The 17488-nt window shown below is 32.9% G+C and overlaps 1 protein-coding gene across 5 annotated transcripts; it reads right to left on the bottom strand.

The window, feature by feature from the left end:
• Positions 1 to 576: 576 nt before the first annotated feature.
• LOC136217955 (zinc finger protein BRUTUS) lies at positions 577 to 15157 on the bottom strand. 5 transcript variants are annotated; one of them, XM_066004671.1, is made up of 15 exons: positions 14700 to 15157; positions 13569 to 13778; positions 11994 to 12188; positions 11541 to 11905; positions 10894 to 11122; positions 10390 to 10558; positions 9043 to 10284; positions 8752 to 8923; positions 7825 to 8046; positions 7604 to 7741; positions 4997 to 5231; positions 4835 to 4894; positions 3802 to 3873; positions 3234 to 3396; positions 577 to 952 (listed from the first exon to the last, which is right to left on the bottom strand). In XM_066004671.1, exons 1-14 carry the CDS (start codon positions 14976 to 14978, stop codon positions 3259 to 3261), a joined length of 3726 nt encoding a protein of 1241 aa, XP_065860743.1. In that variant the 5' UTR covers positions 14979 to 15157; the 3' UTR covers positions 577 to 952; positions 3234 to 3258. The 5 variants fall into 5 exon arrangements, 4 of the variants coding, with proteins under 4 accessions (XP_065860743.1, XP_065860742.1, XP_065860741.1 ...); XM_066004670.1 differs by lacking the exon at positions 577 to 952 and adding an exon at positions 2920 to 3022; XM_066004669.1 differs by lacking the exon at positions 577 to 952 and having other exon boundaries at positions 2920 to 3396.
• Positions 15158 to 17488: the final 2331 nt, after the last annotated feature.

The following is a 17488-nucleotide window of genomic DNA, read 5'->3' on the forward strand; positions in this document are numbered from 1 at the left end:
AGAATCATGAATTAACCTTTATTTTTTCAGTTTTTATTTATTTTCACTTTAAATAAGTTTAGGAGGCAAATGGTCATTGTGAGCAAGTTCAGGGGTCCAATAGGTTATTTTAAACAAATCTAAATGACAAATAAGTTATTTTAAGTAAGTTGAGGGGACTAAAAAGATACATTATAAATTTAAGGGATTAATTAAACTTTTTAGATATTAAGCCAAAGAAAAATGTGAAATTTACTTGATATGCTATTTTTTGAAGTTGAATTTCACTGTGTAAATATAATTTTTTCACAAGTGTCCTTTTGATGTTTTCAATTGTATTTTTTCATTTTTTTTAATCCATCCTTGAAGAAAGTTTAATTGGTCTATTAGAGCCAGTTTCCAGTCTAGACGACCACTTAGAACCTCCGATATAAAGGGACCTCCAATCTAAAATGTATTTCAATCCGCAATACTAAATATATTTCAATTATAATAATTATTTAGATCTCAAATTTAAAAATTATGTATATAAATTATTATTAGAGTATCTCCAACCCTAACTAGCGCTTTGATTTTTTAAAATAATATAAAATATTACCTAACTAAATTTAACCAGCCAAATTTATAGAGTACAAAACGTAGAAGCTTAGGGCCTTTAATATCTCATTCTCTTATCCCAAAGGGAAAAATATAAAGATAATTGCCTTTTATTGCAAGAAATTTCAGTCCAACAGGACCTCCCATCTCATCCTAGCAGCATGCATTCCATCAACAGAAAAGAAAAGATTCCATCAATCAACTTTTAAAGTGTCACAGAAGCTTTCTTAATAGAGATGATAACGGGTAGAGTAACCGCAGATAGTGTCAATCTCAAATCCTTAACCCATTTATTTTTTCATTATCTGTACCGTCTCATTACCTTAACGGGTATACTTCATGAATTGCGTACCCGTCCCATTTAAATTATGGCTACCTGCAGATATTCTTATCCGTTAAGAATCAATACATAAAACAAAAAATATTACAAATTCAACAAAAGTTAAATTTAATAAACCAACCATAAATAATTCATTTATAAATTTACCAAATATTGCAAATTCAAAACTCTTAATCAATAAAAATAAATTAATTTAGTGGTTAAAATAGATGGCTGAAAGTCAAATATATAGTGGGTACTCGATGGTGTTCATACTCGTCTCATACCCATCACGAGTATTTTTTTTTTAGTACATACCTGTCCCATATCCTTTTATACAGGGTACATACAATCTCATTAGGGTCGGGTAGCGACGGATACCCATGGGTAGAATATCTGTTGCATCCCTACCCATTGACTTGCTTAAAATATTCCGATAGCCTCCCTCAAATTGCTTAAATTGTAGTGCAAACGTTCTGATAGCCTCTCTCAACTTGTTTAGATTGTAGTTAATTAATGCATCGATTACAAAGAATAAACTGCATGTCAAAAATGTGTTGCACGCTTCTTGAAAAAATCAAACAAATTAACATGTAAGTGACACGCCAGACTTGGACTGACACGTAGATAAACAAAATGGAACTAATTAATTCTTTTTCATCATGAAAGCCCTAACTTTGTGAATTATTTAAGTACATTATTCACTTTTCGTTATTTTTTAATATCAGATATATCGGGATAAAGAGTATTAAATAATAAAGATTAGAGATTAATTTGTTATTAGTTAAAAGTTGTTGGATAGTTTATTATAAGTTTACTATTATTCATATAAATTACCTTGAGTCTAATAATTTACCTTTAGACTCAAGGATAACATTTGTTTCTATATAAATAGGATATGTTGACAGTTTTAATTAACTTTTTCATTCATCATCTTTTTCATCAATATACTGAAAATAATAATCAATCCCATTTTTTTTCTATATGTCAATTCAAGTATGATATATTACTTATGTGTTAATTCATTTGATTTTTTTACAACAAAACTTATATACAGTTTACTTCTTTATAACTGAGACATTTTAAATAATTTAAAAAGATTATTTGAAAACTTTGAAAATTTAGAAAATAATCAAGCTTCTATTTAAATAAGTTCAAAATACAGATGATATATTTAATCAAAAAGATTTGAAAACACAATATATTTACAGTGAAATTCAACCTCTAAAAATAAAATATCACGTAAATTTCACATTTTTTTTATGTATCCTGCTCATTCTACGAGAAATACAAAATCAGAGTTTTCAAAAAAAAATAAAATAAAATAAAATAAAATAAATTAAGTATACGTCCATCATAACAGTCGTTTCTCTATTGTCAACAAAAACATGTAATAAAGTGTTATTTGACAAACTTAAAAAATACATGGGATATTAAAAATATTAAAAAAATGCTTTCCAAAAAAATAATATTAAATTTGTATTATTGATATTGTTCAACTTTATATAGTAAATTGACATTTTGACTTCTCAGGAAAGATGCTTTTTTTTCACTTAATTAAATAAATTTTTTAAATAGTATCATCAAACAAACTAAAATTCAATAAACAGACATCATATTAAAATATTTTAAGTGATTAATCACATTATCAAACACCACCCAACCTAGACACGTGGATAATACAATTTTCACTTTGCCAAAGGTGCATTACAAAATTTGTGTTTTTTTTTCACTAATTTATAGGAACGAATCCTTACCTAGAGCTGCTGACACCCGGTTTAAGGCACCAAAGAGAGGAATGTTAAAGCTGCATTCGATTTGCTCTCTAAAAAAATTAAACACACTAATACAATTGTGGAGATTTTGACTTGAGTAATAGAATTCACACCAAAGAAGAAAAACTTGAGGAATTAGTATTTCTTTTCTTTCCTTGCTTAATTTGATCGAAAGTCTAACCATTACCATCAGCGAAATTGAAAAGAATGCATTAGACAGAACCAATAGAATCCATATTCAGAATCGTCTAACAATAAAAATAGAAAGAGGGTCCTTGAATCTTCTTATAACGACAATATTGGCAATATCCAGGTTTTCACGAGAAGAACGTCAAAATTTGATGAGCTGGATCTGAGTAGAAAAAAAACAAAATCTATACATTGCAGATGCATTTTAGGACAAAAAGACAGGGTTTACTCAAACCATTTAAACAGAACTCAAAATGCTATAAAATTCTATACAGGACAAGTGTAAACCAGAAACTCAAACCAAAGAGACACCTTCTAGAGGGGGAAAATTGAGTAACATGACTAGCAAGTATATACAGGGCTAATGTCTATACCTCATTGCTGAAAAGAAACCTCTTGCTACTGCGAATTGGGTTCGGGTTTTTCTGTCTCAATCTTAATCACTCGAGTGTTGTAAGATCCACAAAATCCACACCTATGATATAACCAGTGGAAGCGGGCAGTGCCCTTTCTATCACAATCATTACAGAGTATATCCTGTATTGTCAAAATAAACAACACACCATTCAAATCATCGCATAATCAGGATCACTAAACAACATTTCAATATTTATTTAAGGGCTTTCCCATTATTACTTAACTTTGTTTTATCACAACTTAGCCTTATCATACAGAATTGATAACAAATCAATCAATTAATACAGAGTCAAAATCCTACATATCCTTCGTGTATTATTATGCTTTTAGTCTTTTCATTATTTTCCCTTTTTCTTGATCAGAAAAATGTAGGCTGTAATTCATTATCCTTGACACCGAGTGCATTTGGAAGGTGAAGAGGCTATCTATACCCTAATACACAACTTGTTTTGGACACAAGTGGAAAAATCTAGAAACACTCTGGAGGGCTGAAACTAGAGAAAAGGTTGTTGTAGGAAGACGTACCTGACAACGCTCCCGGTATTCTTCTGGAAGCTCCTCAGCAGCCAGCAACGCATCAAGCATGCCAAAGTAAACCTACATTGGTAACAAAAATAATAAGATAGATTCCTAAGCTTCATCTATCAGCAGCTAAGTAAATCATACTATTCCTAAGCTCTTTTCCGAATTTGTGTCTATTAGATACAATTGATAAAGATGCTCGTAATAATTTGAGTTAAATCCTGTTTACAACACAAAGTTGTCTTAATTCTCATCCTCCTCATTTGACCCCTGTTATAACTAACAAAAGAATGTAGAAACTTCTATATATAATTATTACCACTGACTTGCTGGAATAAACTAATAAACGAAAATATTAGAAGTTAAGCTTTCTCAATACCAGAATGCATAACCACCTATGTTTGTCGATATTAAAAAAAGCTGACATGGTATAAAAGTTAGATAACTAGACACGTACATGTTCCAGGATTAATGGATGAGCTTTGATCAAATTAAAGCCAATGCTTTTAACTTTTTCCATTACAGATATAATTAATCAAACATTTTAGCCAAAGCTTCCAAAGGCATAAGCTAAAACATTCAATATGACATGAATACATATTCATTCAAGAAATTTATCTTTTAGAATAACATAATATATTCAAGTGTAAGACCTTCAGAACATGATTACTTTATTAAAAACGAATTCTCTATTTTTCCCTTCCTTGAAGTAAGAGTGCTTATTTAAAAACTTTATGACTAAAATATATGACTGTATCAATGATTAAAGTGTTTTGGCACCATTGACGCTAGTGTGAAAGCTTGTTTATGAGATTGATAAATTCAAAGTTATAGGCCAAATTGCAGAGTTGACAAAATGTTTGGATTTCTTGTGAATAAGATATTAACCAATTCAAAATTGCAAAGAGAAAAACTCGTTTATAGTAAGTACCAATTATTTGACGAATGTTTGTCATCTATATCATGGGAATTTTATATCAACTATAATAACATAGAAAACAATTCTATGAAACATAGCAAGAAAAGTTTTTCTCACAGCCATATCTCCTAAAGATTTGCTGCATATTGGACAGGTGTAGTGACTGCAAGTGTATGCCTGCATAAGAGAACCTGAAGCATTAGTAATGTCAACCACTCCATAATAAATTTAAGAAGAGATAAAAAGAAAACGTAACATCTCAAATGGAAGAAAAGATACCTGAAAGCAAGCTGAATGCATGTAATGGCCACAAGGCAAAGCTCTAACTGTTGCACTTGATGTGAACAAAAAATCACAGCAGATGGGGCAGTTTGTCTCTAGACCTTTCTCTAGACACTTGTGATTCACTAACTTAATCCCCAAACAACAGTTACACGTCATGCAATGAAAGTAATCAATTCCAAGTCCTCTCCCAACACGACATAAATTGCAAAAGGGGCAATGATATACTGTCCTGAAATGGCAATAACATTAATGAGTGTAAGCACAATGTCTGTACTCTCTAAGCAATCATAATGAGAATAAACTTCATCGAACTGTGCAGAGTAAAATGATTGTTCTGTCAAAACGGAAAAAAATAAATAATAGCATGCTAATTCTAAAGAGCAAAAAACTAGCTTGAATCAATGTAAACACTAATCTAAGTTCAAACCTTCTGGAGAAGAAAAAAGAAACACTTAGATTGTGAAGCATAAGCATGCAATAATGTTATAAAGCTGCACTACAAGCTAATTTTTTAAGCTTCTGAACAAGGCACAAATAGTGTGTGGTTTCATTGCAAACCTCCAGCACTTTTACTAGCAAGACCATTCATCAATATTGTTTGTCAGTCTGTCAAGATTCTGGTTCTCTGACTAAATGCAAGTTAAATGCTCTTTTTTTTTCAAATTGACAGCTCCATTTGTCTTTATCTTTAATCTTATCACCAACAGCATTCGATGTTTCCAGTCAACTTGACCATTGAATAGGAAATTTAGCTAGAGATGCAAATCAGGTCCATCCTGACAAAACTTGAATTATGATGTACCAGGTGCAAATCTACAGTTTAACATAGCCAAAGACATAGACACCAACTTGGATTAGAAGTAGAAACTAGAAAGCATAACCAAGTTGAGATAATTACTGCCTTAAAAGGGCAAAACTTGAACCTTCCTTTTGGATTTACTTCATCTTCTAACTCTAAGGCAACAACACAGCAAAGGCACCCAAAGTGTATAGAAAGAAGAAGTCCAGACAAAACTGTGGTTATTACCACTGCTCATTATTGTTGATCAAGCCGGATTATTAGTTATCATTATGACTACTGCCAGTTGTTGGGTTTTTCTTTTACTTATTTTCTTGCACAAACCTATTTTGGAATTTGCTATGATGCATATCTAGGTAACTATCTTTAGCGGAGAGAGTTGTTTTGTTTCTTTCCCTGAGTTCTCCATAGAACGAACGTCTATGAAATCTAGAAGATTCTCAAGCCGGGGGAAAAAACAAATCTTGATGCTCGTAGCTGCTTCTCCTATTTAAATTTTGTGATGTCAAGAAATATCAATATATATAAGCAAAACAAATAGAATGAAACATTAGCAAGTTATGTAATTATCCCTCCGTTAGAATGTGTTAAATAGAGAGAAATCCATGGGATACCATGTAGATTAAGAGCCTACGCGAATATATTTTACTTAGGAACAATACACATATATATGTATATATATATATATATATACAAGTAGCTCCTGATATTACTCCTACAATCAAAGAGACATATTGACCCTACCAGAAGCCTAAGCAGCCCTTCAGCAGCCCTAGGCATGCTATTCATTAATTACATTGACTTCTTATGTAGCACTCCCCCTCAAGCTGAAGAGGGGATTTTAATCATGCCCAGCTTGCTACAGATATAGATAACAGTCTTAGTCTTAAAGACAGTACACTCAACATACTTTAGAATATAAAATATAATCCGGGAGACGCAACCTATAACATCAAGCTTTGTCAAAAACATAGAAGAAAAACTCAGTTGAAGCAACACGCAAGAGGCTGTCAGCAACGTCAATGCACAGAAGGAGATTCACTAGAAAACTAACCGGACAGACTGGTCGAAAATAGAGAGGCAATGGTGGTGGAAGAAGAACTGGGACTTGGAAGTCTAGGTCCAAACAGTCTGCTCACAAGGGCGGACAGTGAAGCTGAAAGAAATAGCCCAAAAATACAAACCCAGAAATTCTGAACACAAGGGCAGAAACTGAAGTTGAACTCGGCTCTGATACCATGTCATGGACCATGGAAATAGAGAGAAATCCATGAGATACCATGTAGATTAAGAGCCTACATGAATATATTTTACTTAGGAGCAATACACACATATATATAAAAGTAGCTCCTGATATTACTCCTACAATCAAGGAGACACATTGACCCTACCAGAAGCCTTAGGCATGCTATTCATTAATTACATTGACTTATTATGTAACAGAATATTTCAAGATCAGTTAAAATTAGTTTCGAACTTTCTTACATCAGCAACATTTCAGAAGATTGTATGAATACGCAAAAGATCAATACTTCAATCTAATATGCGAAATAAAAGGTTCTATGAATATAACTCTAAAAGAGAAAACATAGACACACTGAAGCCTGGGAAAGGATGTTCCTCTTTCCAACATAAAATAAGGCTAAGGATCTTTTTGTCAAACATGGTACATTCATATTACAGTTTCCTCTTGTTTTATTTCAGTTATTCATTTGCTTTTCTGATGAGAAGAATATAATATAACTATAGAAAAAGAGACTGAAATTTTTATAATTATAATAAAATTTCCAGAACTTGTGCACCTTTCATCATCAAAAAACTTGCATATATTGCAGTAATACTTTGCCATTGAAAAGCCATTGCATGCAGGTGTTGTGCAGATTGGTCCAACTCCCTGAACCTTCATACAGCGCATGCACATCATTTCTGACGTTGCTTTTCTGCAGTCACTCAAAAACAGAAATATCAAATATTCAGAAGCTCTAGTTAAAATATGGAACTAATCAGTAAAATCAACAAGTACCTGTCCATAGAGTGGTCGCTTACTTCGTCATGGCAAAATCTACAGGTAAACAATTTCCCACAGCAAGCAGCATGAAGTTTACAGTTTCGCTTGTAATGTTCACATCCAAATACTTGTTTTTCTGGATCTCGAAATGATGGAGAGCATCCTATTACATCATCACTATCAGAAGTTTCACCTGGTGTTGCTTGAGGTAACTTTTGCTGAGCAGCTATCCAACGGCTAAAATAATAAGTTTTTACCAGCAGGTTAATTTAGGATAGAAAAAACAAAATAATTATCATAATCGTCAACTATGAAAGTATATTCTCCACCCAAAGTAAACCATAAAAAAAATTAAGGCCAAACACCAAATACTTCACAACCATTATGCAATAATGCAATAATAATCCTTTTAATCTTTATGAATTTTATCCTCAACCTTGATATTTACAACATTATATATATACATATACCCATGAAGATGTCAACAGTTTATCATCTCCTTTGAAACTTCTATGGCTGGTATAGCTGCAGTATGCGAAGGCCAACAATATCTTTCCCGTTCTACAAAACACTTTACCTCAAACTTTGATAGTAGTTCAGGAAGGAAATAAATAACAAGATTTTCTTGAACAGGAAAGATGCACAGAGGTTAAACACTTTCTAATTAAAAAAGTTGGAAAAACTATTAAGCAATAGTTTGATCGGGCCACCAATAGAAATCATATATTTTATCAAGGTTACTGATCTCACTTAACTTGTCATAATGTCAAAGATTTAGGCGAAAGCTGACAATGTTTAAAAAGATTGGCTAAAATGAAAGGACTTGAAAGGTTTAGAAATTTATTCTTGGTTCATTTGGCCAAAAAATGAAGAAGTTATAACTGATACATTGGCTCATTTTTATGGGAACAGTATAAAACGATTAAAATCAAGACATCTAACCTCGTCAAGAGATTTTGAACCAGATAAGCTTTTCTCCTTGGATCAAGAGTCGAGTCCCTGTAAACCTTTCTAATCTCAGACTCGAGCTCATTTTGATTCATACGGAATATATCGTTCCAACCAGGCTTAAACATTTGATCATTTTGGTCCATATTTTCTTGAAACTCTTTGCCTACAATAGATAAAGCTGAATCAGAAGAATGTGTTCGAAAAAAATAAAATAATTGTCTTCATCAAAATATTCAAGACTGCATGAAACTGCATTATAGTTCTAAAACTATTAAAAAAAACCTTCTCCAGAAGTCCTCGCTTCTGATGGATCAGTCTGCCTAGATGATTCTGTCGGTCCTTTCCAGCATTCATTAAGCCATTCATTAAACATTGTATTCTTGGTAGCCTGCTTCCACGTGTCCATCATTTTGTTCTGTTCATCTTGAGTAAGAGCAGAAGTTACCCAGGGTAACATAGATTGCAGAACTTCTGCACCAGTAGTGCCAATTATGCGGCCAACTATTTTGTCTTGCTCCTGAATCGAAAAATGCCTTCCAAATAAGGGCCACAGCTCAAGTTCTTCCCTAAAAATATGGTGATCAAGAGTAACTCTTATCGATTTGCACATCCCTTGCAGCTTTGTTGCTAGCTCACTATACTTAACAATACAATCATTATCATCAGCAACAGAAACAGAAACCTCCATGTTACTTTCTACTAAATCCTTCGTCATGTAGGCTCTTTGTGCACTTTCATGAAGATGTGAAAGCTCAGAAAGGACAAATGAAATATCTTCAAACAATTTTTCCTCCTGCTTATGGTCGAGTGTGTACGAATGACTCACATTATGAAGTGCCTCTTTGGATTCCAATGCTGGGAAAACAACATCATCTTCAGCATTACTATGAGCTCTGTGTAAGCCCCATAACAGACGGAATCTTCCGATAAATTGTTGAAGGAAAGTATTATCACAATTGTTGAGCTTCCCAGATTCAACATCCAGATACTCCAAGTCTTTGCGTATGGCTTTATGAAACTTGAATATCGTGTCAATTGGTCGTTCTGTACACCCAATATCAGAGGAGCTACTATCTACTTCCCAAACAAAAAGACTGGAGTTAAGAGATGGAGCTGAGGAACTTAAAGACAAGGACCGCAAAGACTTGGCTGTATAAAGAGAACTCAATCCTAAATTATTGTTATCTACTCCTAAACCGGGTACGCAACAAGTCCTATCAGTACAAGATGATTTAGGGGAGCCTATTGACTTTGAGGTAATAGGAGCATCATTAATTTTGCTTAACTCTGAAGAGTTTCTTTTGACTGGCCTTTTGTGTTCATCTCCATGAACTGACACAGTGCTCTCCTTAGAACAATATGCAGATGTACAGTAGGAACATGATGGGAGAATATGTTCTTCAATGTCACTGAAATTTTTAGCAGGACAACAACCAGTTGCACCTGACAAACATGCACGCTGGTTACGACCCTTGCAAGCCCACCCAGTAAAAAGTGTTACCAAAGCAGCATCTGCTGTCGGAGCTGAATGAAAATCATCACAAATTTGAAAAGATGCATATAGTGAGGTGACTTGTTTAAGTACGAAATATCTCATAATTAATAGCTATTTAGAGGTGGATAAAGAACCTGCCGACTGCATGTTTTTGAGAAATTTCTTGGCTTCATCTTCAGTTAGTGAACCCACCAACCATGGCAAGACACGCTCAATCAATTTCAGGGGCATAACACACAAGCTTTGGTACAAAAGTTCCTGTTGCCTTTTGAAGCTAAAGTGCTTTTGGGCTAGTGGCAGAACCTAAATAAGCAAGGGAGTTAGCAGATGAGCTGTAAGAATTGAAACAGATGTTTTGTGCTATAAATATCTATCTATGTAATATCTATTGAACTTGCTTTTGAAGCCTGTATAGTTTTCTATCACCAGCTTTGAATTTGAAATAAGAACTGGTTAAGCAAATTGTTTCGAACTTCTTTGAACACTCCCATGCATTATCACATACACTAACTCTCAGAGATGGCTCATACCTGACTTTTTACTACTTATTCAGTACTCAAAGAAACAAAGAATATCTTCGCAATTTACAGACTGCCAAACATCCCAAAAGATTTATCACATCAATTATGAAATCTTACCTGAACTTCCTCATTATAGAAGTGCCTTTGTGTAGTTTCTATTATTTGATCAGCATGTGAGCATAACTTTGCATAAAAGTCTGCAGCTGAATTAGAATTTGCACCAGACTTCTGAATATTTTCAATCAGACTCCGGAACTCATTAAATTGACTTTCTTCTTCAGCATGCTCTTGAAAGAAAGACAATTCTCCATCTACTGCAGGAAATATGACCTTGTCCTCGGCAATACTGTAGCAAAACAGCAAAAATGATTGAAAATTAGATAATTTACAGGAAGCTTCATACATTTTGAATTGGAATAGCTGGATGATTGGTAGTACTGGCGTTTGTCGGATAAAGTTCATTGAGAGAAATAGAACAAGTTTTAGAACAAGTTTTTCATTGAAGTATTGCTGGAATTGGCCACTAAGGTATACCCTAGATTATTAATTTTTCTATGCCAATAATTGAGAACGGCATCAGAAAATAACAAACATGGGCAGTACACTTAAGGATAACAATATCATATCACCATCATATAAATAGTTCTGAATTACTTCAACATTGTTATAGGGCACAATCGAAGAACAAAGAGCTTGTTCTTTTCCAAATCGACAATAATGGTATATATCTTCAAGAGAACACCAACACCTATATATAAAATTACCTGTGGAAGATACAAACTTCAGCAATGAAGTGCAATCGGTCATCAAAGGCTGATAAATTAGTAAAATCGCCAGAAAGTTTTATCTTCCTAGCTTCCTCAGCCAACTCATTTAACTCCCTTTTTATAGCATTATGCCAAAGCAATATTTCATTTATCGGGTGAGTCCCAATATCTGAAGCATCATTACTTGACTCCAACCATTTCCTTTTCCCAATTTTGTATTGCTCGCACACACATGTTGTGTAATCCAATCCACAAGTAATTGTTCTAGCAGTAGAATTGACAGAGGGTAAATCTTTAGGATTATCTGCACGGATGTCAACTTCTTTTGCTTCATATCTTCTCTCCATCCAGGTGAAAACAATCTGCACCAAGAAAAAACTAAGTCAGCTATGGGCACTTAGCAAATACATCCACCAGAAATAAAATGCAACACAAGAAGTGAAGTCTTACCTGTTGAAGAAGCTTCTCTTCTGGGATTATCTTGCTTAAGCACTTATGCATATCCTGACGTTCATTCATTGAAATAGAAGATGCTAACCATTGCAAAAGCACTGACACCATGTTCACAGGAATACTGCATAAAAATTGCCAAACTAGACTTGCCTGCTCTTTGAGAGAGAACTTCTCAATAAGCAACGGAATGACCTGACAAATTAAACAAAAAAGAACTGAATATTAACATTTAAAAAAGAATCGTTTTAAAAATAAACATTCTTGAATAAAAATTACCAACATTTTAGAATCAGTGTCGTTGTACCTGCTATAAATTATTTTAGCAAGGAATGCATAAGAAGACCTCAATACCACCTTAGTGGTGCTCTACAACAAACAAGACAGCATATTTACCAATAGTAAACTAGAGTTCAAAGAAGAGAAAATGTCAGCATTACATGAGCCCATTGGAAATTTGTATCACTTTTAAAGGGTTGAAAGGACTAAAGAAAGTTTAGCTTCAATTGCACAAGGTGAAAAGTAACAAATTAAATGTTTTGTAGTTGGGAAATAAGGACATTGAAAGGGCTAAAGAAAGCTTAGCTTCAATCATACAAGGTGAAAAGTAACAATAAATGTTTTGTAGTTGGGAAATAATGACAATATGTTTAAAACAATCCAGAAGATAATACACAGAGTTCCTGATAAACTATAATTACAGAAAGACTGGGGGAAGAAAGAAAAGCTGGCAAGGATCACAAGGAAAATGATCTGATCCAACCTTGAATTAAACAATCAAATACATGATGTAGAAAACATCTCAAAGAGTGCCTAGCGCATTGAGGAAGGTAGACCATGGCATAATTGGAAAATTGAGCAGAAGTTAAGCAAGAAGTATGGAACAGCAGAATCATGACTGCAATTAGTTCATAATTTCATATTTTTGCATGCACTCTAACAAAAGGTCCATAAAGAAACACATGTATCACATACCAAATCCAGTATAACAGATGTCCTAGAAGCAACTATCAAGAAAAATAAGATGGATTATCTTGTCGCATGCTAATAAAATTGTTTAATCTCTCTTAGGAGCACTACATTTATATTTTAAGTCAATTGCTATTCTTTGGATTTTCAACAGAATGTGACCAGAGCTGCATTTGAATGCTTCCTTATCTTTTCAAAAGACATTAATGCTCAGGATAAACACAACATTCACTTACAATGCCCAAAAGAACCTCTTAACAAGGATTAAACATAAACATTCACATTATATAGAACATAAATAATGAGGATGACAACTGCCAAGGAAAGCTAAAGATGATGAGAATTATTTAATAATCTAGCCGTCCATTCATGTGGAGGAAGACAATCTTATATATTAGAAGAATCTTTTCAGTATAAGCATAATTAAGGTAATATGTCTGTAATATTCTAATTTCTCAAGGTACAAGTATGTAGATGATATGTTTTTTTTTTCCTTTATTTTATTTCTATTTAATGGAAATTACAATTGCTGCAAAAATGTTTACCAAATAAAATTAATCAATGCCAGGATAAGATATAAAAGGAACTAAATCAAGCCTCACTCACCTGCTCCTCTTCCTTTGCCATATGCTGAATCAGTGATGTCTGAAGGGCTTCCGTGCAAGATGCTAATTTCCTTGGGAAACTTTCATCATTTTGCACATAAGAACTAAGCAGCTCAGACAATTGATCAAAAAGATTGCTTTCCCCCTCATGTTCGAGTGAATATGCATGTGCCACATTCTTGACACGTATGTCAAGAGCTGCAAAAATAACCTGCACAAAATATTAACTTCTCACATGTACTCTCTCTCTCTATATATATACATATATCAGGATATGAGATGGTAAGGATGGAAATGAAGCAATTTCAGTCAAAAAGAGTAACGATTGAGATACCATAGACACACTTAATCTTAACTACTCTGTGGAGATCATTTCTAGGAGTTTGAAAATGTCTATCTTTTCAAAAGCAACAAGCAGGTGAAAAGGTACCTGTCATGTATCAGATGCTAAGTTCTAAATTCTGCAACATAAGGAAATAATCACTTGCACAAAGCATACTTTTGCAATAGTTGTGTTTACAAATTCTAATAATCAAATGGACATAAAAAAAAAAATACGGAGAATATTAAAAGTTCCCCCAACAGCTAATCGATCATCTCAAAACAACACGAAAACATGTAAGGAACAAAAGGTTAGCAGCGAAATTAAAGTAAGCACGCTCAACGGAAAAGTGATCTTCACTCCCACTCAGAATGAGCATAATCACAAAAGATTGGCCCTAGTTTCACAAAAACATTAAAGGCACTTCTGGTATCTCATTCGACCATCTATGAGTTATAAAATAAACTTCCAAGCTAAAAACAAGAATAACTATGATCGCAGAAAAGCAGAGTAACCAAAATTCATCTTCTAGAACCGACTGTCAGAAAATACACAAAAATGTCTAACAAGTGTAATATTTTTTCAGGAAGAGAACACTAAGCACAACAGGCACAGCAGTATATTAACTCTCTTCATCTGCCAAATTAGTTGGTCCTACAATCAATTTGCACTTGAAAAACATACTTTACAGCAATAGCGGCAAATAATCAGGAACTGAGCAAACAATTCAATACATTCTCAAAAGCAGCAGAACACAAAACAAATAAAAAGAAACAAATAAAACAAGCAACTAAAAGAAGAAGTCAGTACCTCGTCTTCTGCACTAGAATGGTGCTCATAAATTAATCTGAGAAAACGATAGCGTTCGAAAAGAGACGTAACATCCACGGTCTGTCCAATGGCAAAAGCCATGGCTAATGTATGTAGCGCATGAAGCTCATTACGAATGGCCTTATGGAAGTAAAGAAACAACAAAACCGGCGATTTTTGCTTGTTTACTTCCAAACATCCTTTGGAATCAACCTTCTTGGCGGATTTCGAGAGTATCACACCTTCTCCTCTCTGCAATTCCGGCAACGGCGTAGCCATTTATCTGCCTGCTACTGTTCAACTTGTACGTAGAAAGGTCAGAGGTGAGGTCAGAGGCCTATATTTATCTTTGAAACTAAATTATTAATTATTCAGGAAAAGTAATAATAATTTTATAGTTTGATTTTTTTGGTTAAACGGGGAGGAAGAAGAGAGAGAGAGGATTTTTGGTTGTTTGCTTGTTTGGTTGCAAACTGGGGATCTGATAAAGAGAGCTCTATATAATCGGATATAGGTGAAACGTGTCATTATGACAAGGCAAATGGATGACGTAAGCAGACCCGTTGGAGGTGATAGTTTTTTGAGTAATTAATTTATTAGTTACAAAACACACTGTTTCGTCCCTGTATTTTCAAAAATATATGGTAAGGTCTCTAACCTTTTTCTTAGTAAACTATTTAGTCCTTCCGTCTGTTTGTTAGATTTTTTACCGTTTATGACTTCGGAAATGACTAAATACCCTTTACTATTTACCTTCGAACTTTAGAAAAGAAAATCCAATTTAGAAGAAAAAACTATTTGTATGGAGAACAAGAAAAAGAACAGACCCAATGCTTACGAATTTGAACGATTAAGAAGAAAATCAAGAAGAACACTCAATGTTGATTTCAGAAGCATTAGAGTTTAAAGGAAAGAAAATAAAGCAAAAAAGATCGCAAATCCAAATTTTGACTAACAAAATCTTCATAAGAGTTTAACGGCAGGAACTAAAGAGTTCACAAAAAAAAACGTTAGGGAACTAAACAGTTCATTGAGAAAAAGGTTAGGGACGTTATATGTATTTTTGAAAATACAAAAACTAAATAGTGTATTTTATCAAAATATATGGACTAATAAATTAATTACCCTAATTTTTTTATTCTTATGGAATTTTGTTAATGCTAACTAAATACTTATATTATACAGGTTTTAGGTAATAAGAGCATCTTTCATCACCTTACGTATCAATTCAGCTCATATTCAATTGAATTTTAATATGCATAATTTATCATTTTATTATTTATAATTTAATGATGTGTATCATATTGAGTATTGAAAATTCAACCTTGAAGGCTTATTCAAGATTCTTTTAAGCTTACTCAAGATTTATTATTATTTTTATCAAAAATAAATTATTGATAGAGCATCTCCAATGGGGGTATATATCCCATTGTATCATACTCTTCTATTGAAAATAGTATGATAAAAAGTAATATTTATCAATCATTCAATGTTTAATCAGCTTTTGCTTATATATATATATATTTAAAATAATATGATTGGTTTAATTAATTGGTGGATCTTTTGTGATTGATGTGTCCATTATAATTGAGTGGTTATGGAATTTAACCATTGAAGTTATATAGTTTAATAAAATGAAGTTTATTAAATGGATGATGTGGCATGTACATTGAGTGGTTGTGGGTAACCATTAGAGATACTCTAATTAGAAGGCACCTCTCATATAATAATTAATACAATAACAACAAAGCCTTAGTCCCGAAATGATTTGGGGTCGGCTAACATGAACCATCATATAAAACCGTGAAATCAAGTCATGTCAGCGACATAAATTCGCTCCCTCCACTCCGTCCTATCCACTACCATATTTTTCTCAATTCCCAGTAAACTCATATGGTACTAAAATCAAATTTTGAATTAAAAAAGTAATAAATATTTAATTTAATTCAATTGTTTTACACCACGATGCAAATATACTTTAGTTAACAAGAATAAAATAAATAGGCTTAATACATTATTTGCTCCTTTATTTTTTGTTTTTGAAACAATACATTATTTGCTCCTTAATTTGTCCTAAAAGCTTAGTAGGCCTCTTAAATTTTTAAAATATCTCGATAACTCCTCGAACTTATATAAAATGTTCAGTGAGCTCCCTAAACTTGTGTAAAATGTAATCAATTAATCATTCGATTATAAAAAAAAAATTAAACGTGGAAAGTGTATTGCACGTATCTTTAAAAAAAAAGTAAAACGACCAAAGTCATGGTATGCGATTCTAATATTAGAGAAGACTTTTTTTTTATAATTGAACAAGTAAAAACTTCATTTTTAATATGTTTTAATTTATTTTGTGAATTATGTAATAACATTCTAAGACACGTACAACATATATTCCGCATTTAACTTACATTTTTACAATCGAGTGGTCAATTGATTATATTTTATACAAGTTCAGAGAGCTAACTGGACATTTTATGCAAGTTCAGAAGGCTAGTGAGACATTTTGAAAGTTCAAAAGGCCAATCAAGTTTTTTGAATAAGTTCATGAGGCAAATGATGTATTAAGCCAAATAAATATTTAGGAGGTGTTTGATTGTTGCTTTTCATGCTTTTGTTTACATTTTCATTTTAAAATGGAGAATTTTAGATGTTTGGTTAGTGACCTCCTATTTACCTTTGCACCTGAAAAGTAGCACTTTACAAAAACAGGGAATCTCTGTTTAAAAAAACGGGTCTTTAAATTCGGTTCATTTAAAAAAAAAACATTGTCTAGAAAAAAATATAATATT

Source organism: Euphorbia lathyris, chromosome 2, assembly GCF_963576675.1.
Source record: "Euphorbia lathyris chromosome 2, ddEupLath1.1, whole genome shotgun sequence".
In the NCBI taxonomy this organism is placed as follows: Eukaryota; Viridiplantae; Streptophyta; class Magnoliopsida; order Malpighiales; family Euphorbiaceae; genus Euphorbia; species Euphorbia lathyris.